Genomic DNA, 26,420 nt, shown 5'->3' with positions numbered 1-26,420 from the left:
CTCCCTCTTTTCTGATAACTTGTCGACCAAATAGTCAAGTGATTAAACTCATATTACATATTATTCTTTGATTATTGGAACTGGTCCAGTAGATCACCTCAGCCAGCAGCCACCAAACGGGCTGCAATGGCTACAACGTGATCCTTTGGGATAGCTGCACCTGATCACAGTAGGTCCACTAAAAGAGCTTGTTTGATCCACTGACAGGCTCAGAGTGTTATTCTGAGTGTGTGACAGCATCATGGAAAGGATCCCTACAGAGAGAGACCTGGAAGATCCTTTTGGTTTAACCACAAACAGCCGTTATATCGCTCTCTGCACACACACCAGACTACATTCACTAAAACAGGGATTTTACCACACAGGACACAGGAGTTGCTGGTCTGCTGCTGCCTCGATAAATTACTTTGTTTGTGTTATTGTATGTTACTCAAATATTGTACTGGATCCAAATTAACCCTTGAAAACACCAAAGTCACACAACAAGTCAAACAAATTAACCAAACAAGGCGGCAGTAGACCAGCAACTTCTGCCTTCTGAAAGGTAAAATTACTGTTTTTGTTAATGGAGTCTGGTGTCTTTGAAGAGGCTCAGGACACAGGAGCTGCTGGTCTGCTGCTGCCTCCATCAGTTATTTGTTTATGTTTAAAAATGCCAGAGTTATTCTTTAATATGAAGATTTTCCAATTGCTATATAAGTGTGTGTGTGTGTGTGTGTGTGTGTGTGTGTGTGTGTGTGTGTGTGTGTTGCAGGTGCTGTCCCTGCCTCATCGCAGGCTGGTGTGCTGCTGCCAGCTGTTCGAGGTTCCCGATCCGAACAGAGCTCAGAGGAGCGGAGTCCACCAGAGGGAAGTCTTCCTGTTCAATGACCTGCTGATGGTAATCAATACCCTCCTCTGTGTGTGTGTGTGTGTGTGTGTGTGTGTGTGTGTGTGTGTGTGCATGTACAGTAAGCATTTGCACTAGAGGTGAACGTCTTTGCCGTCGGTTGTGGGTTTAGATGGAGAAGAGAGTTGCTTTACGCAGACCCACTCCGGCCCTCTTGTGTGTGTGGGTGTTTGTATTACTGCACTATTTTGGGACCAGTTTGGGTCCCGGCTTCTACAGAGCCCAAGGATTTTCTCCCATGGGAGATAAAGTGATTGTGCTACCGTAACACCAGTTTATCCCATAATGCCCTGGTCCTGTTTAACGCCGTGCTCCAGAAATGTCAGAAAGTCTGAATTCCCGTTAGAGAAAATGCAAATAAATGGAATCCTAAGTAGGAAACCCAAGCAGGATTTGTCAACAAGGTTTACCTGACAAGTCTCTCTCTCTCTTTCTGTATATTTTATTCCTGAAACGTCACATTTTTCTGCTCCCAACACTGAAGTCACATCATGAGAAGCAACAGAAAGTACGTGCTGTAATCCTACTTCAGCTGAAGCTCGCCGATCACACATCGATCACATGACCAGCAGCTCTACTTCTTGTCCAGTCGGTCGTTCATGCTGCTGTACGGCTGTTTAGCTGGAAACACTGTCAGCTGCTGTGTTTGGCTCAGGCAGTAATCCGGTGTTTTTGTCTGGAGCAGCAGAAACGTAAAGAAACACAAACCAAAAGCTAAAGGAGCTCACTGTTTAGGAGGAAAAGCTCAATTTAAATGTTAAGATTTTAACCTTAAACATTTAAAGGCCCCACATTCAGCCCATTTTAAAGTCAGGTTTAGACTCACAGATGTTTCAGCTGTTTTCTAAACCTAACTGAAAATGGAGGAGGAGGAAAAGAGAGACGATGGTCTTTGCTCACCACATATTTATGTTGAAAAGACATTAAAATGTGCATTTTACACAATATGGGACCTTTAAAATACTGAAATAGTACAGCTGACAACAAAATAGCACAAAACTAAACTAGCTGCAGCTACAGCAGCAACAGCATCCTGTCACACTGGAGCAAGTGTGGCTTTCTGATCATCAATAAAATATATATTCAACATTTTTTATTAAACTTGTGCTCCACTTACTGTAGCTTTGACATTTCACACTTCAGGTGATTTTTAGCTCTGGACACATTTCGGAGGATTTGACGTGATTTATTACAGCTCTTAAGGCTCTTCTGTATGAAAATGGGATTCGTGTTTGTTTAGTCTGTATTTCACACAGTGAGTTGGCTTCACTTAGAAAATTTCTACTTTTATACAGAATTGAAACTGACTTTGAAATATTTTGATTGTGGTTTCCTGCATCATTTATTACCTATTATCAGTTCAGTGACTCTTTGTTTTAGACCAAACTAGAACCCTTATATCCCTTCTTCTTCCACCCAATTGATTGATTGATAAAATTGATTCTAATTGTTAAATAAACCGTCCCAGAGCACGCGTAGCACCACTGACTTCTGATAATGACATTATTTATTCACACACACAGAGGTTATGGATGTAGAGGTCAGTGACCAGCTTCAACACCAACGTGTGCTTTAAATAATGATCTGAAGCAGAGGATGGCGTGACTCTGACTCTCAGTTCATTATTGATTAATCCCTTTTTTCTGTTATTTATTCAGTGCGACAACAGATAAGCAGTGAAAAGTGTTTTCTGGAGGAAAAGAAAATGAAAATGTCTCACTTGGTGATTTTAAAAACTTCTCACCTCAAAATGAAGCAAAGGAACAAAAACAGATGACGATTAGCATAATCACACACTCCTTTGTCTCCTCTGCTGTTTCCTCTTCTCCCCCCTCCCTTTTCTCTCTCTCTCTATTCTCCTTTCTGCCACGACTTCCTCCTCTATCTCTTCCCAATCCCTCTCTGCTCGTCTCCTCCTCCTCCTCCTCCTCAGGTGACGAAGATCTTCCAGAAGAAGAAGACTTCAGTGACGTACAGTTTCAGACAATCATTTCCTCTGTTGGACATGCAGGTCCACACCTTCCAAAACACCTGTAAGTGATGCTCTCTCTCTCTCTCTCTCTCTCTCTCTCTGTTTATCTCTTTCTCCCTCTGTCTCCCTCATTCTCTCTCCATCTCCTCTCGTCCATCTGCTTCCTCCATCTGTCTCAGCCTCTCTCTCTCTCTCCGCTTTATTTTTCATATCTCTATTTCTATTTTGCACTTGCTCAACTCTCACTATTTTTACCCCCGCAGTCAGCAGGCCCACTGACAAGACACACACACACACACGCACTGATACACATGTTATAATGTGGTAAATGGACAGTTGAGGATCCAGCGTGTCCTCTATGTTCAGGCGTAGCTTCACTTCGGAGTATGTGGAGAGAGGATGGAGTTGTTGCTCGTTTCATGAGGGTGAAAAAGTCATGCAGCGTGCAATTTCGCGATGTAGAGCAGTTAAAGGGACGGTGGAACAAACAGTCCCTTGGGAGGGAGCTATCACTAATCCAAGAGCAGCCACGGCGTTATAGGGCTGGCTGATGTCTACCGAAATAACATTATTAGTATTATATGATGGAACGTCACTCTCTGGAGACCCTGATATCTTACACAGCAACGTTTACTGACTCAGTGTGAGCACAGCCCGGTGTCACCTCGACACTGAAAGGCAGCTTCCTGTCATCTGTGATGTTTTAGACATCTTGTGCTGAGAGTATGTGCAGACGTTCAGTCCAGAGAAGGAGCTCGGACCGTCTGTGTTTGGATGCTCTGGTCGCCCTGATCACGCCCCTCCAGCTGGAGACAGCACAGCTCTCACCTGCAGCCGTGGACAGCTAACCTGAGCTCCAGAGAGGCGGGGCTGTTCCAACCTCAGGGTGACACCCCCCCCTGAAACCCAGGGAGGATCACGTGACCAAATCCCAGTGGGAGAAGTGAGATACTAGAAACTCGCCCTTAGGTTGCTTCCTGTCTGGTGGGGGTAGCGATATAAATCGGAGAGTGAGTGACAGAGTTATCGTCCAATTAAAAAAGTGTTCAGATCACAGCTTTGCGATGGCAGAGAGCTGAGCGGTGGATGTTCAGTTGGTCATTTTAATTAAATGCGTGTGCTCTGTGTTTTCAATGTAGCTTTGACAGTAGGTGCAGGAGGTGATTTTTAGCTCTGGACATGATGAACATTTTTGAGATCTGTAATGTTAAATATGTCACAGCATCATTTTTAGAAGTTGTTTCACATCAAAGTTTTCCAAAAATACAGTCAGGACAGGTTAAATATAATCTAGGACAGGATTAGAGCTGTTAAACTGTTTGAAACTCCCCTTTTAATAACTAAAACAAGCTGTTTAAAATCAGCTGGTTGTGTCACAGGTGTTAATCAGGCAGACCGCCATCTTGGATATGGTCACTGGGTCACATGACTGCACCAGAAAGTTCAGTATCTGTCACTGAGGGAGTTAAATTCAAGGATAAAAGCTGTAAATGGACATTTCCAGAATATTTAAAAGGTGTGTGACACCTGTGGGCTCTTCCGGGTTAAAGAGGTTACAGGTGGGTAATAGGAGCTCCCTTTTAAATGAAGTGTTGTGTTCATGTTATGAATATCTTTTTATCAAGATTAGGGAAAGATTATGTGTGTGTAAAGCGTCTACTGTAGAGTTATAGTGTGCACATGGTGGCCACTAAACTTCCTGAAGAGCCCCCCCCCCAGAGATGAGCTACGGGTTATAAAGTGATTCAGCTGCTTTATTGCACGGCTTTGTTAAACACTCACTTCTGATGCTACAGTCTGTTATTTCTGTTCAGCAGGCCGTTGCTATGGATGCAGCTCTGATAGCAGCAACAAGAAAATCATTTTCAGATCAATGAAATAGGTTTTTTTTTTGAGTGTTTTTGTGTCAAATTGTTGATTTCTTTGGTTCGCAAAACAAATCCTGACGATTCAGGAGTCGTCCCTCGTGTTTTCAAGCCTGCCATCACATATTTATGGGTGAAGAACTCGCAGTGAGCTTGCAGAAATGCATCTGAGGGTTTGCAGCCGGTTATTTTTGCATCCACAAGCTGTGAAAATCCTAACTAGTACGTTTTTAGCTTGGACAAAGCGGGGACACTTGATTGTGCGTTTGAAATATGGACCAAAAATGCATGTGGGACAAAAAATTGGAGACTCTGTCCTAGTTGGAAATGTTCTCAACAATCTGTTAATAATCACTTGGCAAAACAACACTACTAGCCTCTCCAATTACTGAAATTATACTCTGTCTGCCAGCGTTTTCTCTACATGTAAGGCATCGTCAGCGTGCAGGAGTGCAGTTAGTGCTCCGCTGAAAACAACAACAGCCCGTCGCAAATAAAACACAGTGGAAGCATATCACAGGATTTCCTAAATATATGACTGTCAATCTGAAAAGAAGGCTGCTTAGCTGCATGCCTCAAAACATGACTCATTCAGCCGACACATTTTCCGATAATGATGTTAACACAATCATATACAGAGTGGTGTGTGTGTGTGTGTGTGTGTGTGTGTGGTTTCCAAGCCTCTATTTCAGCAGAGAAGAATTGGCTCTCAGTTCTGTGCAGCAGATTGGAGTTGGTGGCGTTTCAAATCTGCCTCAGCACCTGCGAACAGGATGCCTCGCTCCCAACAGTTCAGCTCCAAAATCATATCTCCACCATTTTTTTTAAAAAAAAAGGGGGGGGCTGACTATAATGGATCCAAGCAAACCCACAAAATCATGGCAGGCCTGAAACCATGTTCACATTTTTAACCGCTTAAAGAGCAATTGGAAATGTTGGTGATTCTCTCCTCGCTGCAGTGCAGCGTCAGTCACAGGTGAAACTGAGCACACTTCTGTCCACATCTAACCACACCCAACAGTTGGTCCAGTCGTTTCAGAACCCCCCCACATACGCTTCTGACCCTGGAAAAGGGGAGGAACAGCCTTTGATTATTTCTTATTTTACGTAAACAGTTCGGCTTCCACACCCACCTCAAAGCTGTGTGACTGGTCGGTTGTGTGGAGGTAAGAAAGGGGGCAGCATTTGCATTTTTACCCACTAGCTCTCTTTTTTTTAATTTTTCTGTCACTTCTCATGTTTAAAACTGAGTGAATGCCTTCCATGAGAAACATCTGAAAATGTGCACCATTATCCATCATTGTGTGGCTTTGACGTCTTAGTTCAGATCACATAATAAAACAAGCAAACTAACTAATCGATGGAGGCAGCAGCAAACCAGCAGAACGGCTGTTTGTGGTTAAACCAAAAGGATCTTCCAGGTCTCTCTCTGTAGGGATCCTTTCCATAATGCTGTCACACACTTAGAATAACACTCTGAGCCTGTCAGTGGATCAAACAAGCACTTCTAGTGGACCTACTGTGATCAGGTGAAGTTGTCCCAAAGGATCACGCTGCAGCCCGTTGTGCAGCTGTCGGTTTTGGCGATTTACTGGGCCAATTCCAACACTGTTTGTATCCACCAAAATATGTAAAAATGGGGCCTAGATGGCAGCGAAGGTAGTAAAACATCCTGATTGCTGCCCTCTGACTTGCTGCCAATATCTTGAAATCAAAATTGACCAATCAGAGCTTTGTAGGTGGGATGATGGGAAACATGGACCTAAATCAGTATCAGTAACACTTCACTTTGGAAGCTTAGTACAGATTTTTATACTGTATATGATGCTATTAGGTAATTTGGAATAAGATGGATTTTGCGTCTTTAAGGACAAACAGGGGAAACTGTGTGTCGGGGAGTTAAATAAAGATAATTATAATAATTTCAGTCGATGGAATCAGTGTTAAAGTCTTGCACACAGATCCCTGTGTTGTGTCAGCTCCACTCTGTGCTATTGCATTGCATTATATTACATTGCATCACATTACAAGGTCAACATTATTCAGTCGTTAGTGGGTTATTTGGGGGATCCAGTGCGTCGCCTTGGCACTGACAGCGTGGTCAGTGTGCGCCGAAGCTGCAGAGGCGGCTGTTTAGTTGTTCAGTCGGTCGGTTGTTGTTGTTTAGCTGCTGCTGTTGTTGTTGTTGACAGTCCTGCTTCTCCAGTTGGAGCTAAATGGGACTTGGCAGACTGTGGTGATGACTGTGACCAGGACAGATTGTCCCATATGATTCATCAGCACAATCTTACATCGACTGCTGGTGTGTGTGTGTGTGTGTGTGTTCATGTGTGCGTGTGGGTGGTTGAGTGCTGTGTGTGTATTGTCTGTGGGCGGGTGCGCTTAATGTATCTGTGTGTATGTGTGTGTCATGTGGGAGGAAGGTAAAAAGGTGTGTGTGTGTGTGTGCAGGCATGTCGTCTGTCTTTAACGGCCCTGAAAACCTTTTTCTCTTCTTACACTCAGTGATCTGAGGTTGGGGTCCTACATGGACGCACAGTTTTCTCCCAAAATGAAAATGGTTTTGGTGACTTTCTGCTTTTAAAGGTGCTGATATCAGGCAACCTCGGCCTTCACTTAGAATGTAATGACACACCATGTCGGACCTCTGAGCTTCTAATGGGAGACTTCATCGAACTCCTGGACTCTCTCTGGGTCAACAGCAAAAGGATTTTTATTTCACCTCCCATTCTTCCACTCGGTTGTGGCGTGGGTCATTTAAGCCACACTCTCAGCCTCCATACCTGGCTGCAGTCCACCTGTGTTGCCCAATTTAACCTGTTCTGTAAACATTTCTCCATCAACACAGCATCCACCCAAATGTCCTTGGCTCACACATTCTTACTCACAACTTATTTTACTCCATCTATTGCTCTCCCTCTGACTAACTGACTAACCTCCACAACTACTCCTCATCCACACCTGGTCCCTCATGGTCATCACCAGCAACAGTGTGTAACGTGTGTGTGTGTGTGTGTGTGTGTGTGTGTGTGTCTTACCTAGACTACCCTCACGGTATCAGACTGACGTCGGCCAATCCCGGAGGAGAGAGGAAGGTGCTGATCGTCTTCACAGCTCCGAGCCAGCAGGACCGAGCGCGTTTCACTTCCGACCTCCGGGAGAGCATCGCAGAGGTCCAGGACATGGAGAAGTACCGGGTGGAGTGTAAGTGGTCCTGCCAACAGTGGTTGTGGGCTGGTTGTTGTCAAAGATTGGCTAAAATCATTTTAATAGGGATGAAATTATCTGAACTTTAACAGCTCACAGGGTAAATTCAGTACAGTGTATGTTGTCACAGCAGAAATACTTTTTACTCCCTGATTATTTTCATTAACTTCTTCTTTTTGTTGTTTTTTGTCATGGATGTATTATAAGAACTCCTATTCTTCCTAGTGGCCTCTCACTAGCAGTACTAGTAGCAGCAGCAGTGGTAGCACTGGCATTACAGCATTAGTAGTATAACGTATAGCAGACACACTAGCAGTTGTTGTACTTGTAGCAGCAGTAGTCGTAGAAGTACTTTAGCATGTAGCTCTACATAAACCGAACAAATGAATGTAGCGGAAACATAGCAGAGCATTTTACTGGTAATAGTTTAAGAAGGAACAACATTGGTGTAACATCACCTGAATGTGCCAGATTTAGCCATGCAGGCTAGTTTTCATCTGCAGTGGTACATATAGAGATATTAAAAGGGAACAGAGAAACAGTGAGCAGCATCATGACCCCAGACTGTGACCACTGGAGATGTGATTTATATGACAGCACTTCTCTCATGTGATGGATGACCGTTTTTAATTTTCTCTCCGTGGTGCTAACGTCCTCCCCCTCTTCCCTCCCTCCCTGCAGCCGAGCTCGAGAAGCAGAAAGGTGTCATGCGTCCCGGTGTGCTGTCGGGCGGAGGGCCAGGAGGTGGGGGGCCACAGGGCGGCAATACCGGCGGCCCTGTGAAGAGCGAGGTGGTGAACGGCACTCTGGGAAGGCCGAGCCTGGATGACACGTACGCCTCGGTGGACGGACTCAAACGCACGGCACTCAGCTCCTCGCTGAGAGACCTCTCAGAGACAGGTGAGGGTTCAGGTGTGCTGCTCCACCTGTTAAATAACAGGATACATGTTTTTAATGATCTCCTGAGACGTGACTGAGTTTCTGCAAATGGGATGTTTTACTGTTTCTGTTTACTGCTGCAGATTTTTTTTATGACTCACTGACTCAGAGCAAACCTACATCTGTGGTCTTATGCAACTGATGAAATAGTGATGAAATCTAAAATGGTAATATAACAGGCTAAGATGGAAGTCTGGAGGGTTGCTGTGGTGCTCTGTCTCCACCTGCTGGACAGCTGCAAGACATACAACACAAATATGAAAGATTTCACTGTGGAAACTTTATAGATTACCAAAACGATTAGCAATGCACTGATATAAGTAGTGGTAGACATTATGTTTAGAAATCATTATCAGGATCAGCCCCGAACTGTGTTGCTGCTGATTTTTGGCCAGTCATTGTTTTTTTTTTTTGCAACTTACACCAAGTTAATCACAAGTAAAAGTCTTGAATTCACTAAATTAGTATGCACGAGTAATGCACTTAAAGTACACATACTCATTAAGGCTCCGTCAGTTATTTTATATAAAATATTACTGATGCACAAATGTGTAAGCAGCCCTTTAATGTTGTAGCAGGTTTCAAAATCAAATCTTAATCTGCAAAGCAATTTTTTTTTTCCCTGAAATGTGGTGCGATAGAAGAATTAAGTCACAGAAAATGGAAATAAACTAGTAAAAAATTTCTTTATTAGTACTTGAGTAAATGTACTTAGTTACATCCCACCACTGGAGATGTTACTAAAAATAGCTCATCATTTTATCGTTTTTGGAAATCTGTATAGTTAGCGTAGCTTAGCAAAAAGACCGGAAGCAGGTGGAAACAGCTAGCCTGGCTCTGTCCGAATCGGCACACAAACACAAATGCAAAAAACAAAACATCAGTTTGTGGTTTTATAGGAAGTGACGAGCTGGAACTGTTTGTTGGTGAGCAGATTTTAACCGTGCTTCGTTCTGATTGGGTAACAGGGAAGCGAGGTCGTAGGAACAGTGTGGGTTCATTGGACAGTACCATTGAAGTAAGTTTGGTGGGGCTGAAAGCATGATGTGACCTCCCAGCATGCTGCAGCACATCGCACATCACACCTGTGACTGCATGTTCGTCTGATTGAAATGTGTTTGTGAAGTTTGTGAACGTGACGTTTCACCAGTCTTAAGGCTGAAGCATGCCTCCACGGGGGTTTGTGTTTCAGATCCATTACTCCAGCTTTGGATGTTCAAACTGTTTTATTTTTGAGAGTCTGACAGTAGAAACAGGAAGTGAAGACCTTCATACCGAGGATGGTGCAGTTATGTGGCATGTGTTTTAACCAATAGGCCACCATGACGCGTCTTCTTTTCCCAGGATGGAGACGGAGGGATTCGCTTATTTTGATTAGTCGCCCCAACAGTTTCTTCTCCTTCTGCTTCTCATTCTTCTCAGTCAGATAGCCGAGAGTGGTCAGGGTACCAAAGTATCATCCATCTTCCCAACAATAATGAAAAACGGGCCCAAATTGAAGTGGATCAAAGTAGGAAAGAAACGTAGAAGGTGAACAGGAAGTAAAACGAAACCATGAAATTAAAAGTGAAACGTGTGGGAACTTTATTGTGAAGGTTTGCTGGATATTATTTTAGCTGAGTGGCGTTAATTAAGACTGTGGAAAGTGTTACCCTAGTCCATCCTCCCTGGAGAAGGAGAAGAAGAAGCCGTAGTTGGGGCGACCAGTTAAATTAGTTAGTAGCGTGGCCAAAGCAAAACCTTCCGCCGCCATCCGAAGAAAAGAAAACGCGTGCTGCCGTTGTTCTGTGTCTACTTCACTCACTCTTCCTCTCCTTTCCTGCATGTGTGTCCGTGTCCATCACTCAAGCAGCCATTAATCATCTGCAAGAGGAAGAAGAAGAGACTCTTCCTTGTTGGCTTGTTCAATGACGCTCAGAGGTCAGAGGTCAGAGGTGACCTCCGTCAATGAGCAAAGCAAAGCAAAACAAAATTAAAGGTGTAAATTTGGTCACATGCTGATGTCAGCATCGTGCTGCTGAGCAGTAAATACAAACTTGAAGCAGAGGCTGATGGGAATTAGTCATTAGTTTTGCAGGTATTTATTGATCATAAACCAAAGTACCAGACATTCAACATTTGGCCTGATGATTGAGCCGTGAATGTCTAAACCAACAGCTGTGGGGACGCTTCAGACCAACAAGAAAGAGTTTTCACAACTGCCCTCACTCTAACAATTTAACCTGTTGAATATTGTTCATTAATAGTCTAGTTCTGTATTTCACTCTCTTTCCTTCTGTCTTTTTCTTTCTTTTTCTTTATTCTGCTCTCAGGGTTCCATTATTAGCAGCCCGCGGCCCCACCAGCAGCGCCCCCTGCCTGCTGGAGGTCTGTCCTACAGCCCCATGATGATCCCTTCGTCTCCAGCAGCCTACCGGCCGCACCGCCCTACTCAGAGCCCCGGTACAGGGGTGGGGGGTGGGCCGGGGCTCTGTCACAACCAGGGGGGGATCGCTACCTCCCCACTCGTGAGCGGGGGAGGGGTTGGGGTCGGAGGAGGGATGGCGGGTGGCGGCGGTCCGACTGGCAGCGGCCTGCTGGGGAATTTCTTCGGCAGCCGCAGAGGCAAGGTTCCTGGTCCCCTGACGATGACATCGCCGACTCCCCAGGGTCCTCCGAGTCCCCTGATGATATCATCACCCCCCCACTACCCCGCCCCCGCGCCTCCCATCCCCCACCCATCCTCCCCTTCCCCATGCCCCTCCCCATCGCCCAACCTCGGCCAGTCGGACTCGGGAGGAGTTGGAGGGGCAGGCGGTTCGGGAGGGGGACCATCCAAGCTCCAGGCATTGCACGCCCAGTATTGCCACGGCAACAGTGGAGGAGGAGGAGTCAGTGTCACTGGGCACCAGCAGCAGCAAACGCCGCCCCCACCCTACCACCACCATCACCGCTACCACATGCAGAGCGTCCCGCAGCACCCCGCCCTCTCGCACAGATTCTCGGCACCCCGGCGGCAGGGCCCGTCTGGCTGCGCTCCCTCTCATACCCAGCAGCATCAGAGGTTGCAGCATGGCGCCACCCAGCACCCGCGCTACAACATGAGCTCAGGCTTCATCACGCCCCCGCCCCTGTCCCCGCACTCCCCCGTCACCCCCATTACCCCACACGGACTCTACCACTCACACCCCGCGGCGGCAAGGCCGGGTGGAGGTGGCAAGCTCCCACTGACCATCTCGCACTCGCAGCCCCACCCCCACGCTCACACACACTCTCACAACCACGCCGTGCACACACACTCCCCGCTCAGCCCCTCCCCCTCCGCCTCCCCCTCCACCCACTTCATCTTCTCCACCCCACCGCCCCAGACGCCCTCGGCGCGCCTCGTCACCCAGACGCCTCCGCAGTCCTACGGGCCCCAGTACCCGCCCCTCTCCGCCATCCCACCTCCCCCTCCGCACTCCCCCTTGCCTCCCCCATCGACCGGCCCGCTCTCCCTGCACCCAGGGGCAGGGGGAGGGCAAGGGGGAGGCCCCAAATCGAAACCAGTCAGCCGGATCAGCACGGTCGTGTGAGGAGGCAGAAGCCGAGGGCGGTGGTCCGCCACCCCGCAGTGAGCCACCGAGGGGGGGTAATGAGAGGGAGCAGGAGGGGGAAGAGGAAAAGAGGAGGGCAAATGCAGGTGTATCAAAATGGCCACCTAGTGAGACGGAGAGCACTGAGAGCGGGAAAGAGGAAGTTACTCAGCTTGTGTTATTTTCACATCCACTTCCCCCGCAGGTAGAAAGACTCGCACTGAGGGCCGTTTGTTGGGCAAACTTATACTTTGTAGGGGCAAAATTTAACGGAAAACCTTCTCATGGAGCCAAGAAACGTAAATCATGGCGTTTTCAGTCAGTCAAAGCTGAAGAAAAACCCCCCACACAGTCCTGCCATTGTGGTGAAAATCTCTCATCTTCCCTTCGTAGTGCCCTTCAGAGGCGGCCTGGGGCTCAAGCGAACATGCGTAGTTCTGCAGAGGAAAGTGTTGGTGTCATATTGTGAGTACGACTTTGTGAGTTGCTGTAGTGAACAAGTGGTTCGTGGGACCAGACGTGAAGGGAACAGTGCCTGAGAATTTAACACGAGGGTTAGTGCTCGACGCTAACGCCACGCGCCGTGCCGGTTGATGGGACACTTCAGGTTTGTAGGACACCTGAGAACGCGACAAGTCCTTTTACTATATTCCAAAAATCACACTAGTATTGCACCACTTTGATTTTCACACAAAAAGCACTAGTACCATCGTTTCTGTTGTTGACATTTTACAAGCCATGAGTTGTTACTGAGAAGCAGAAGTGATTAGCATTAATATGGTGGAGTTTCTGTGTCTTAGACAGGCGTGCTTGACCTGTGCAATAGCTAATGAGTGTCGGTGTGTCTATGGTTAAAACCCTATATGCAGGGGGAGGGATTCGTTGTAATTTAAAGGCCCAATCCAGCATTTATTTGACCATAAAAAGTGCATTAGTAAAAAGGGTACTGAAGACTTTACTTTCTACGTGGACAATAAACTTTTTTAAAACTTTAAATAAGCCATCATGATAACAAAACTACAGGTGTCTTTTTACCTTTGTGTTTTGCAAAAATGACTAAAAGCCTTTAGCGTTATGGATTACAGGGTTACAGCAGGGTGGCGCTGCATCGTTGTTTTGGATTGGGACTTTAAAAAGGGGATGGTTGCTGTTTGACATTGTCATTTCCCCCCCCGTAATTTATTCTTGTAAAAGGGGGATTTATTTGATCATTTGTACTAAACGAGTGAATGCTCCCTTGCAAGCATCCTGCCATATTTGAAGGTATAAGCCTGAATTAGTCAGAAATCATAATGCGTGTGTGTGACCCCCTTTGTTGCCAGGGAGGGAGATTACGCTGTAAGGTGCCAAACAGGGTGCAGTATGGGAAACAGAGTCTTTTGTGTCACTGGCTTGTTGAAGCCGGGGAGCTACAGAACCTAAATAAATCATGAAAGAGTTATTTCAGACACATTAAACAAGATCCTCTGATTATATAACTCTCTGTGCATTTCCCAACAGGTAGATTACTGGAAATGTTAACTGAACTGGGTGGGAAATTAAAATTAAAAAGGTTGCCTTCCGTTAAGAAAGTGGAAAAAATGTTCATCGTCCAAACAAAGCACCCACAAACGCTTTGTAGCGGTGATTAGCTGACACCCTCCATCCTGTGATTCTTTGATTCAGGTAACAAAAAAGTCAAGACAAAAACTTTTAATAGTTAAATAGAATAAATAAAATGGCCAGAAGCATCAGGAAGAGCAAAAGAGGTAACAGATGTTGTACATAAACACAAAATCACATCAAAATGTACAAAAAACGAACCTCAGAAAACATTTTCTATCGACACCAAGAGAGTTTCTGGATGCTAGTAATTTTTTAATGTCAGTTGTTTTAAAAGTCGATGCTCAACGACAAGAATTCCACCTTATTTTTGAATTAAAACAACAAATGATGTTTTTGTAGTGCTCAGATTTATTATTCTAAGACTGTTATTCAAATATAAGGGTTTAATATCTCAGTTTCACAGTGTAATTAGCTTTTAAAGGACATGTGGTTTATACTGGTAAACTGATCTTATGCGAAGTGTGACTTACATCGTACACATTGTGCTCTTCTGGGATGATTCTTTTGGATTCCACGGTGGATTTAAGAGTGTTACAGTAAAGACGCTGGAGATAATGAGATAAGTGAGTCCTGATTATCCCCAAATTATGTTGAATATCACCAGATAAAGTCACAGTAAAGTCGTTATCAGGACAATGAGCTCATGAAAGTAAATATAAGATCTGAAGATAAGTTGTGATGTTCCCTCTCGGCTGTCCTACATTTTAAGCCTCTGGAAACACAGAAATGTGTGCTAGGGAAAAACAAAACATTGCCAGCCTTGTTTCAGAGAGACATTCATCGCTGTTTGGATGATGAAAAATAATGGTTAATTTCCCACCCAGCCAAAACTGTTATTCTCTCAAGAGGGTATGAAATCTTCAAAGCATTTCCAGCGACCTTGACAGTAAATGAAGTCTAGTCCTACTTTCACTACTTGTGTTGCAAAATTAAGAATAAGGTGCCTTCAGACGGAGGGATGGAACAATATAAAATCATCGTAAGAAACCATGAGATCACCCTGGAATACACAAAAGACATTTCAGCGACTGAATCAGTAAGATATCGATTGATTGTATCCACTCAGAAAAACAAATATTAAGCCATTTACTGCATTTAAAAAAAAAAAAAAATCTCCCTCTTCATTCAACAAAGACACAAAGGGACCTAAACACTGGACCTAATTTCATCTTGAAGGACTTGCTAACATCTCTCAACACTGGACTGCAGAATACGTCTGGAAATATTCTTAAACAAACTCATTTCTACGCTTTATTTTTGCACTCTTGAGTTAAATCTGCCATACCAGTATAGAAGTGTATTTTCTCTGTCTCTCCATTTGATCGAGGTCATCGGATGTCAGGGCGGGAAGCCCATGATGGCTGGTAGAAGGTTCTCTGACCACTTGAGCTATTTTACCAGCCATTTGTACTTTTTGACTAGAAATAAACCTTGCAGTGCTGGTTGCTTTCCTGTCAAAGTGGCTGGTTCAGTCAGCCTTCGTATGAATATTTACCAGCATTTAACTGGTGGATGATGCGAAATTCCTCTTGATGCTCTGAATGCAAACATTAATGACACATTTTCAGTTTACCTGTGATTACGTGAATGCGCCGACTGTAGATATTACCTGTACAGTGTGTTCTATTTTCAATGGGGCCAACAGCATTGATCTGTAACTAAGGTTGCTTGAATTAACAAAATGTGTGCTCTAAAAACCAAAAGTTTATCAGGGTTCTTCAGGCTATTTGACCAACATAGGGTTCCTTGGCAGAAAAGCAAAACAATACAAATCCCTTGAATGTTTTTTTTTTTTTGTAGAGGCCTTTTGTGTTTGACATACGTGGAAACACTGTCATGGATTATAATCATTTGACGGAGTTCCTCAGGGAACCATCATAGGTCCCCTATTGTTTTCAATCTGAAGAACCCCTTTAAGTTTTTAGAGTGTGCTACTGATATTATTATCAATATTGTTGTGTGACAAGCTTCTACTAACATAACGTACTCCTTGGGCTGTTTTGTATTTTAGCATTTTTAATTTTGTTATGTGCTTTTGAGTGTGAGATGATTTATTTATTTATTTTTCTGATTTGGGCATTTATGGAAGTACTAAAACCTTTTTAATTTTTAATATGTCTACAACAAAACCAAGAATTTTCTGTGACTAACATATTACTTATACGTTCTGATATTTTTTAATACAGACTGTGATAATTACTTTCACCCACCCCTGCATGCTTGCGCAAACACATACCCTTGTGACACCTCTGAATCATCACGAAGCCTCTCTCCAACCTGATAATGGAAACAAGCAACACTTATGCTACCAAACAACCTTTTGAAACCGTACAAATAAACAATATCTGCTGCGCTGCTAGGAATTCTGGGCCCTTGGGTCCCCATCGTGTGTCCACAATCACCTACAGAAACAGTAACAGTAACACCATGTCTAATCCAGACTGAAACAATTCACTAAACACACTTGAAATAACAAAACAAAGTTCTCGAGGAGCACTGGATCAAACCTACCTCGTAAGGGATTACACAACATTTCACCCTGTTCCACTGCGTGCCTGAGCTGAATCAAGCACAGCCTCTGTAAAGTTCCCATTTTAAAGCTCCATATCCATCCTTCTGCATGTTGTAGCCTATCAGCTGCAAACTGTATGTACGTTACACTACTGCCAACCATCCTCCTAATCATCCCTCAGCTTTTAGACTTGTTTCCTTCCTTCAGACAGGCTTTAGTTTCCCTGCAGAGATGTGACTCTTGCTACAGATAGATAATCCATCACTGTCAACATTTAGTAGGGGTCCAATCACCAACAGTGTTGGATCTCTGAGGCTTTTGCTAAGTTTATTATTATTATTCTCATTTAGCCCTTGTGGTCCAAGGCTGGAGCAGATCCTGGCAGTGTTTCACTGCCAAAAAGGACACACAAACGCACATCCCGGTCCATGATCTCAGCCTCCAGGTGACTCGTCCCACCTGCAGACCCCAGTATTCTTATAGTTCTTATAGTTTACCATCATTTTTTTGTTTTCACCAAAATTTCTTTGGAAAGAATGGACAGTTTTATAAAGATCGGACAGTCAATTGCAGAATAACGAGTTTTAATTCAAGAAGGAAGACAAAATCTCTCCTTCTGCTTTTTAAAATGCTCATGTTTGCTTGTTTAGTTAATTCTGGGGTTGATTTGCAAGGCAAATTAAAGGCAAATTCGCTCTGATGGATTAGCTATCGGCTGCAGGATGTCTCTGCAAGTAGATTTCCACTGAAAAGAACTAAAATCAGTGTCTGCCTGCACAGATGGAAATCAATCTAAAATCCTTGGTGTGCAGAAGTGATGTACAGTATGTTCAGTATGACATGCAAAAGTCCAGGTATGGTCCTTTAAATGCTCAATTTAAATATGTTTTTTTCTGCCCGGGTCTGCTCTCCACTATCGGTTTGCATGTGGTATTTATTACAGTATCTGCACTGAATGAAACTGTATTATAAACATGAATGTACATAACCATCGTTATATGAAAAATAACAATGCGAGTACTCATTTTGCTCCGCAGAGGGCACTTTGTCTCTGGCTGGGTTTACACCAGGAGTGGAAGGTCTGGTTGTTTTTTTACACCAGTAGAAACAGATCTGGTCTGACTTGCTGCAGGCAAAACAGGGAACATTTAAAAGAAATAAAAATAAAAATGAAAGCACATCAGATCTGGTTCAAATAGAGTTAAAAATGTCAGATTCTTCTGTTCCTGTGTAAAGGCAGTCTGTGTTGTGTGTATCTATACAAGGGCGATGGACCGGGGGTCTACGTTGTACGTAACAACACACTGGACCGCTTATGGAGAAAAATATTTCCTGTTTATAATGTAGAGCAAAGAGAGACTGCAATAGTCCTTGTAAAATTGTACGAGTACAGTGTCAAATATGTGTCAACAGAGACAACATTATTTTAAAAATTATGTATGGGAAATTTTAGCTGTGTATATAAATATATATTACTTGTACTTTGTTTTTGAAATTGCAGAGATATGGAAAAAGTGGAAATATTTATTGCTCTAAAGATATAAAAAAAAATCTGTTCATGTTGATGGAAAATCGTGTCCTGTTGTTTTTTCATTTTGCCAACAATTACCAACAAGTTACAACAACAACACGTGTTATTCTCCATTTTCTTTCCTTCAGAGAGCGAGATGCTCGATGTTTTATCTGCATTAGTGGAAAATAACTAAGTGCATTTACTCAAGTACTGTATTTAAGTGCAGTGTTGATGTATTTTACTAGAGTTTTTACTTTGCTTTTTACACAACTACATTTATTTGACTTATTACTTTATAGATCCAGATTATTATCACAAAATATAAATCAACTAATGCCTTATGTTGTATCATTATAGATTTAGCTATGTACATAAAGTAGTCAAAATAATTATTACATGGCGTTACTCAACAAACAACAACCAGAATGATAACAGCAACTATATTACTGAAAAGAATGAGCAATATGTGTACAGTGAATAACACGACAATAGACATAACGACATAAAAAAATATAAAGTCACTGAAGTGATGCTGGTGTGTTTTTCTTTAATGATACTGTAAGCAGTGTTACTGGGAACCAGAGACACAAGAATTTCACTGCCAGTGATTGCTTCATGTAACTGCTGAGCATGTGACAATAAAGTCTTGATTTGATTTGACGTTAATGATCAAAAGTTCGGAGCCAGAAATATTAATGTGTCATTCTGAAATGGGACATTTTATATAATGTGTATTTCTGTTTTTGCTACTTTAGATATATTGTCATGCCTTTAATGCCTTTTTTAAAAAGTAAGATTTTTAGTCCAGAACTTTTATTTGCATTAACTTTAGAATTTACTTTAAGAATAAACGCTCCGTGAACAAAGTTTTTTTGTTACTCGTAATGAAAAGTGATGAAGAACCGAATCACCTTAAAGGTAAGACTAAAACCCTCTGTGTCCTCTTCATTCCTCGCCTTGAAGAGACTAAGTTTGAACGGTAAGATTTGATAACAGCTGATATGAAATTGTGTCAACTTTTTACATCATTTATTTATTTTTGTTATTTATTTTTTATTATCTATTTTTCCTTTGTGATCGTTTAGTTATTTTTTATTATCTTAATTTAATAATAAACAGTTGGGCTGCATTTATCTGAATATAAAACTTTACCAAAAAAAAAGATTGGTCTCTGTCACGTGTTCAGCGTTTCCGCCTGAACCGGAAGTGATTCTTCTTCTTCCTCGTCTCTACTGCGGAGCGTGTCTGTCCTGTTGCTAATTCACAAAGTTCATAAATGTGGTAAGTTGACGTTGATTTAAAACGTAACATTTCGGTTATTCTCAACAAATGATGGCTCGTCAAAGCTTATAAAGCAAAGCGGACTGTCAGCGGAACAGACGTTTGGTAGAATCGGTAATTTAAAGATGAAAGTCAATAGGTTAACTAGCCCAGTTAGCCGGCTAGCTCCATTCTGGGGCAATGGGGGGCTAATGCTAACATTAGCTGTTTGGTGTTTTAAATGAGTTTTTGCTCGGTGTCAGCAGCAGGTTAGCTTAGCTTCAGTCAGCCCCGGTTAAAGGGACGACGGGAGCTTCACTTTTGTCCGGTTGTTGTGGTTTTGTTAGCTGCTAACTGCTCCTCGGGCCTCCAGCTAACAGCTCAGCTCATTTATTAAAAGTTAATGTGTCAGTGAGGCAGCAGGATGTAGAACTACACTAACATTCACCTGTCTGCCACACAGGTAAAGTTAATGTGTAGAGATCCTTTCAACAAGTGTTTTATTTGAAAAATGAGAGGCATCCAAACTAGAGATTGTTGTCCAGGTGAAGGGACATGACCTCAGTAGTGGTTCTGTTCTACTCAGGCCTGATTAGCCAGAGCAGGTGTGTAGGTCAGGTAACACACACCTGATGCGGCTTATTTACGAATGGGCAGAGCAGGGAGAGGTGGAACATACTGATGGATGAGAGAACTCTGAGGAACCCTATTTAGTCTGTTCCTCCAAGATATTCCCTCATTTATACAGACGACCTTAAACGACATCAAGATGTGTTTAGTAGGAACTAATCATTTAAAACACCAAAGTTACACAAACTAACTAACTGATGGAGGCAGTAATGGATGAGCAGCTCCAATGTTCTGGAGGTAAAATTCCTGTTTTTGTCAGTGGAGTCAAAATAACTGGTAGGTGCAGAAAGTTTTGGAATTGGTCCAATAGATGTTTTAGCCACTGACAGGCTCAGAGTGTTATTCTAAGTGTGTGACAGCATTATGGAAAGGATCCCTACAGAGAGAGACCTGGAAGATCCTTTTGGTTTAACCACAAACAGCCTCTGCCGCTCTCTGCACCCACACCAGACTACATTTACAAAAATAGTCATTTTACCTCTCAGAAACACAAGTTGCTGGTTTACTGCTGCCCTGATCGGTTTGTTTATTTGTGTTATTGCGTGTTACATAAATACTGCATTGGACCTGAACTAACCCTTTAAAACACTTAAGTCATACAATGATACAAACTGATCACAACAGAAACTCCTGTGTCCTGTGAGCTAAAATCCCTGGTTTTGTGAATGTAGTCTGGTGTGTATGCAGAAAGCGATATAACGGCTGTTTGTGGTTAAACCAAAAGGATCTTCCAGGTCTCTCTCTGTAGGGATCCTTTCCATAATGCTGTCACACCCTTAGAATAACACTCTGAGCCTGTCAGTGGATCAAACAAGCACTTTTAGTGGACCTACTGTGATCAGGCGCAGTTGTCCCAAAGGGACACGTTGCAGCCCGTTTGGTGGCTGCTGGCTGAGGTGATCTACTGGATCAGTTCCAACACTTTTACTACCTACCAGTCATTCAGACACCAGGATATGTCAAAAAAAAAAAAGGGCCCATTCCTGTTCTCCTCTTTCAGAGAGTCTCCCCGTCTGTGTTTCGGTTGGCTGGTTGAACAGAGAGCGATGGCCGGTCCAGAGCTCCTGCTGGACTCCAGTATTCGGTTGTGGGTCGTCCTGCCCATCGTCTTCATCACCTTCTTTGTCGGGATCATCCGTCACTACGTCACCCAGCTGCTCCAAAGTGACAAAAAGGTCGACCTGGAGCAGGTTTCTGACAGGTGAGATAAGTTTAGCCCGATGGGTCCAAACAGCAACTGGACAGTGCTGTCACTAATCTGAGGATGTGTTGGTGTTTGTGTTCAGCCAGGTGCTCCTGCGCAGCCGCATCCTCCGAGAGAATGGAAAGTACATCCCCCGACAGGTGAGGCCACACACTCGCTGTTGGTTCTGCTGAAGCATGTAATACGATCGAGGAAGTCCAGTCTGAGCAACAAGTCCGAGAGTTTCCAGATTGAATAGATGCCAAGATACTGTACGGAGGTTTAAAATAATCTCAGACGGGATTTTAAGTCTTGTTGACTTCTAAATCTGCCGTCCAGGTTACCAAGTCAGTAAGGCAGCAGAAAAAGTTCATAGAAGAAGACAATATTTTGACAGAGCCCCTAAAAACCACGTCGGCTCGTTCGATGGTCACGAACAATTCAGTTCAATCGTTTTATTGTCATATATGCAGATAAAAACAAGTACAATGAAATACTTGCTTTGCTCTTTCGCCTCCACCGACGCTTCAGGATTTAAAACAAAAATAGATAAATAGAAAAAGAAAGGAGACAAATAAACAGTAACTGAAAGAGGCTCCACACACAGAAACTAAATTAATTGTCAAAAAAAATTCCTGCATCTCAAACATGGAAGCTCAGGGAAAAACATAATGACAACTGACGGCAGGAAAAGAGGGAAGTCTAGTTATTTAGCTAAAATGGGCCTGTTATGTGGGGGTGGGGGCAGGTCGTCCCCACCTTTGTCACTTTTTTCACCCCTGATTAGTTTGCCCCCCCGCCGCAGTGGGCAGGTGTAAATGCTCACAAGGCTTTCGACCACTTTTGTAGATTCAACACAGGAGTGTAAATCAGGCTGGAGCCATGACAGACGTGTGGTTTAAACAATTTCATTACTGCAAACTAAAAAAATCTCTTTTCTGTGTTGCCTGTGTCTGCAGTAATGTTCTTTAAAGACGCCCCCCCCCCCCCCCCTCCCCCGCTCTCTTCTTCTCTCATTGAAACAGAGAAACACACATGACCACTGGTAGTTTAGATCATGTAAAACAAAATAGTGTCTCGAAGAAGAAGAGTGTTAAAGTACCTGTAGGTATTTAAAGCGTGCTCCTCAGTGACTGTATGAAGTCTGTGTGTGAACACGTTCTCACTGCTGCAGTCGTTCGCCATGAGGAAACATTACTTCAACAACACCGAGACCGGCTTCTTCAAGAAGGTCAAGAGGAAGGTCGTCCCCAAGAACCCCATGACAGGTGTGTGTGTGTGTACGTGTGTGTGTACGTGTGTGTGTACGTGTGTGTGTGTGTGTGTGTGTGTGTACGTGTGTGTGTGTGTGTGTGTGTACGTGTGTGTGTACGTGTACGTGTACGAGTGTTCAGCTCTTTCAGACTTTATTTTTGCTTCTGTTTCTCTGCAGGAAGTATTAAAAGACACTTACATGAAATGTAAAGATTTATGTGTGTGTGTGTTGCAGACACCAGCATGCTGACCGACATGATGAAGGGGAACCTGACCAACGTCCTGCCCATGATTTTGATTGGCGGATGGATCAACTGGGCTTTTTCTGGATTCGTCATAAGTGAGTTCTTCAGCTGTCGGTCTGTAACACCACCAGTGTTTGATCACTGATGCAGATCGATGGAGCGTCTCGTTACGCCTCTCTGACGAGGCAGAGAAACATCTTGTCGTGATATTTCTGCTCTGAGCTCACAGGAGTGGACAGAAAGCTGGCTGCAATGCTCCGAATCCCCGAGATTTCACTTGACGAGAAGAAATATTTGAAATGTTTAAATTATAAATTCATGAGAGAGATACTAGAAAAACCAGTAATATTTCATAAAAACAGCAAACAACCTCCTTTTTTTCATAGTTTTTGTGACTACAATCTCAGAATATTTGAGTTTTTATTGTAAAAGTTTTTGTCTTTTTACCTCTTAAATTTCAGAGAAATAGTTTGTTTTGTAGTTTTATGAGTATGATTTCAGAATGTTTGAGTTATTTATTTTTGTTGACATTTGTGTAAATTTACCACTGAAATCTCAGAGAAAATCTGATTATTTTTGTAAATTTATAACGTTAATCTCAGAGAATATTTGAGTTTTTAAAGTAAATTTGCACTTCAGTCTCAGATCTTTCTTTTTTCTGACTTTATCGTTTGTCGGCGGTTGTTTCTGACGTCGTTGTCGTTGTCGTCCAGCCAAGGTGCCGTTCCCTCTGACTCTGAGGTTCAAGCCGATGTTACAGAGAGGGATCGACCTGCTGTCCCTGGATGCCTCCTGGTAAACACTGAAAACACCACCGCACCCTGAACGCAACACTGCCCACACCCTGAACGCAACGCAGCACTGACCAGACCACAAAATATGTACAATAATTAAATCCCTGTTTGTGTTTTGAACCGTTTCTTTGAAATAAACAATAAAACAATGCAGTAAAATATTAATTTAATAACCGTGGGCTGGGTTTAAATCAGCTGATTGGACACTTACTGTGTCCTGATGTGTATTAATTGTAAAGTAAACGTCTAACTTTGGCTCCACAGGGTGAGTTCGGCGTCCTGGTACTTCCTGAATGTGTTTGGACTGCGCAGCATGTACAGCCTCATCCTGGGACAGGACAACGGTGAGTCTTTGCTCTGCTCCGACATGTTTGGAGAAGTGGGGAAGGCAGAACTGCTTTGCATTGTGGGTAATATGTTACACATACAAACCCTTCGTACACAGATCTGATCTGAAGTACAATATTAATGTTAACAATATTAATGTTAATGACTCACAGATTCTTCTTATCGTTGCCTTATTTAACACATTTTGCAGAAAGAATATGCAAACATTCGTGTTGTTTGTGATTTAACTCGTTTTATTAACAATATGAATTCCACATTGTTTCTGATGTGATTAATGACGCCGAGTTGAAAATGGAAAGTGTTGAAGAGCAGCCGACGTGCTGCCGTAACCTTTTGAGCCGCTTTTAACTCGCCGATCTTAACTCGTAGCCGCCGACCAGTCTCGGATCATGCAGGACCAGATGACAGGCGCTGCCATGGCGATGCCCCCCGACCCCAACAAGGCTTTTAAGGTGAGACGTTAACGAAGTTGCAAGATCAAGGTCGGAGGATCAAGTGAATTCACTTGTTGCTTGTTTTTGTGTTGTAGGCAAGGTCAGCTGTGAGATAAAGAAAGTAAAGATGCATGTTTACAACGAAGACTGAGTCTGCAGCGTTACAATGTTGTGTTAATGTGTGTGTTTGTGTGTGTGTGTGTGTGTGTGTCAGAGTGAGTGGGAGGCGCTGGAGATCGTTGAACACAAGTGGGCGCTGGAGAATGTGGAGGAGGAGCTGATGTCCAGAGACCTCAACTTTGGGACACTCTTCAGCCAGGACCTGAAGCCGGCCATGTTCTAGAGGGGGAGGGGTTCCGTATGTATGGGGAGGTTCTAGAACCCTTCGGATGTGAGCTCCATAGAACGCAGAGGCTGAAGATTCTGCGGTCGCTCTGAAGGTTCCGGAACACTGAACATAAAATGTAACGTTAGATAAAAGAAGCCGCCTGCGTTCACTTCCTGCCTTTTTTGTGATCGTCGTGTAAACGTTGTGCCCTGTGGAGCATCTTCACGGTGTCAAAGCTGCGGACGGTGCAGCCCCTCCAGCAGCTTTGCTCCTGTAAATAACTTCGTGTTAAGTCATTTCTGATTCGACCAAGGTTTTAGTCAACATTTTGGCAAAAAGTCGATACTTGCAGCTTTCCAACATTCTCATTCTGTATGTTGCCAAATGAAGTCAGTGGGCCAGTTGTCAGAGAGGGTTGGTGTGTATTTAAAAACGCTGTAAGTGGACTTTGAGTTGACAGTTTTTGTGTGTTCAGTGTTCCAGAAACCGAATACAGACTCTCTAACCAAACCTGTTAAATCCTCTTCGCCGTGAAGTGGGGTTCTCCAGAGGCCCCAGAACACCAGCAGACTGTTTACCGTGTGACGAATCCTCTCAGGGAGCGCTCGGAGACGACTGGGACGTCTTACGAAGGACAAAGTGGTCAGAGGAGCTTTTTAAACGACGGCAGGACGGACATTTTGCATGTGCGGCCTCCGCCGAGGTCGTCTGGCCGAGTGAGCGAAACGGTTCAATAAAGGTGCCATCACAACTCACTGGACTCCTCTGGTCTGTAACGGCACAGCACTTCACACTCAGCCCACTGCTCCTTCCCCCCTGAAAGCCGTTAAGCAGACTGTTGTGGTGGTGACGGGACTCACCTGGTTAAGTGGCTTCAGCCGTCGACACTCACCGGGAACTGTTCGTTGTTCCGTTAAGACTGTTAGTTTATTTTTAGTGACGTTCCTGCATCCCAGATGTCTGCAGTAACTTTAGTGAGTACAGTGTTATCTGAAGCCATGGTTACCAGGGAAACCGTAGCCTTTCTCAGTACAACTTTATAATAAGAGTACAGATCATCCACCTAAGTAATGTTTTAACTAATGTGATTAGTTCACACATTCTTCCCTCCTTTTGTAAAAGTTTATTTGAGGACCGTGGAATTGCTCAAAGATACACATGTTAATGTGTTGAAAGGAGTGCAGCCTGTTAGAGAGATGCACTAAGACCAGAGTCATGGAGCAGGTGCCAACTGACAAGTTATTTGTTTTTAGTGCATTTTTTTTGGCTGACACCAAACACCACGGGGCCTAAAACATGTCACATGACAGCAGAACAGAACCTGTTCTCATAGAAACATGAGGCTGCTTTTTCTTTCTTGAACTGATCTCGTAAAGCCAGAGTGACCTGATCGTCTGTCGATGAGCAGCAGAATTAATGTTCTGCCCTGCAGTAAATCATCATGAGTCCTATTTTAGTTTGCTCAAGCATCACGTCAGAATCAGGCTGTCTGCAGGTCCTTAAAGTCTTAAATATCTATTAACTGGTCTAAAATCCTCTTTAAGACCAAAGCATCAGAGCGTTTGTTTGAAATCAGTTCAGAGTCGACTTCATTGACCCTGAGACTCTTGTAGTGATTCACATAAACATATTGCAGTGATATTTTCAGTTTAAATATATTGAAAGGCCAATTTTGCAAACAAACAGTGGATTAAAAAGTGTTAAATTCTTCTTGCTGACGCATGTAGACACCCTGAATATATGATCTGTGCTCTTCTTATAAAGCCCGTCTCCAGAAGTTGAATCTGGTTCAACAACACGCTGCTTTTCTTTGTAACATGAACATAGTCATCACAACAAAAGATGGCACGACTGCCAGCGTTGTTTTCGGTCTGAACACGGTGACGTG

The 26,420-nt window shown here is 43.5% G+C and overlaps 2 protein-coding genes across 3 annotated transcripts in view; both read left to right on the top strand.

The window, feature by feature from the left end:
* The window catches only part of LOC139209751 (IQ motif and SEC7 domain-containing protein 2-like), a 133,736-nt gene extending 121,310 nt beyond the window's left edge, over positions 1–12,426 (top strand). The window contains exons 12-17 of the mRNA XM_070839592.1: positions 755–880; positions 2,823–2,922; positions 7,769–7,930; positions 8,615–8,833; positions 9,841–9,890; positions 11,185–12,426. Coding sequence (XP_070695693.1) covers positions 755–880; positions 2,823–2,922; positions 7,769–7,930; positions 8,615–8,833; positions 9,841–9,890; positions 11,185–12,426 — 1,899 coding nt within the window. The remainder of the gene's footprint in view (positions 1–754; positions 881–2,822; positions 2,923–7,768; positions 7,931–8,614; positions 8,834–9,840; positions 9,891–11,184) is intronic.
* Positions 12,427–19,268: 6,842 nt separating this feature from the next.
* Positions 19,269–25,287, top strand: LOC139210159 (ER membrane protein complex subunit 3). 2 transcript variants are annotated; one of them, XM_070840145.1, is made up of 9 exons: positions 19,269–19,337; positions 20,989–21,147; positions 21,233–21,290; positions 22,304–22,397; positions 22,619–22,723; positions 23,342–23,423; positions 23,687–23,766; positions 24,140–24,222; positions 24,419–25,287. In XM_070840145.1, exons 2-9 carry the CDS (start codon positions 20,993–20,995, stop codon positions 24,545–24,547), a joined length of 786 nt encoding a protein of 261 aa, XP_070696246.1. In that variant the 5' UTR covers positions 19,269–19,337; positions 20,989–20,992; the 3' UTR covers positions 24,548–25,287. The 2 variants fall into 2 exon arrangements, with proteins under 2 accessions (XP_070696246.1, XP_070696245.1); XM_070840144.1 differs by having other exon boundaries at positions 19,272–19,337; positions 20,947–21,147.
* The last annotated feature ends 1,133 nt before the right edge of the window (positions 25,288–26,420 follow it).

Source organism: Pempheris klunzingeri, chromosome 11 (genome assembly GCF_042242105.1).
Source record: "Pempheris klunzingeri isolate RE-2024b chromosome 11, fPemKlu1.hap1, whole genome shotgun sequence".
Lineage (NCBI taxonomy): Eukaryota > Metazoa > Chordata > Actinopteri > Acropomatiformes > Pempheridae > Pempheris > Pempheris klunzingeri.
This window is presented reverse-complemented; position numbering and strand designations above follow the sequence as displayed.

What these genes read in the sequence shown, in the direction of transcription:
- LOC139210159 (XM_070840145.1), top strand. Translation starts at nt 20,993, where the DNA reads ATGGCCGGTCCAGAGCTCCTGCTGGACTCCAGTATTCGGTTGTGGGTC. An exon ending in TTTTTCTGGATTCGTCATAA is followed by an intron (nt 22,724 to 23,341) that starts GTGAGTTCTTCA and finishes GTTGTCGTCCAG; the next exon opens with CCAAGGTGCCGTTCCCTCTG. An exon ending in ACCCCAACAAGGCTTTTAAG is followed by an intron (nt 24,223 to 24,418) that starts GTGAGACGTTAA and finishes TGTGTGTGTCAG; the next exon opens with AGTGAGTGGGAGGCGCTGGA.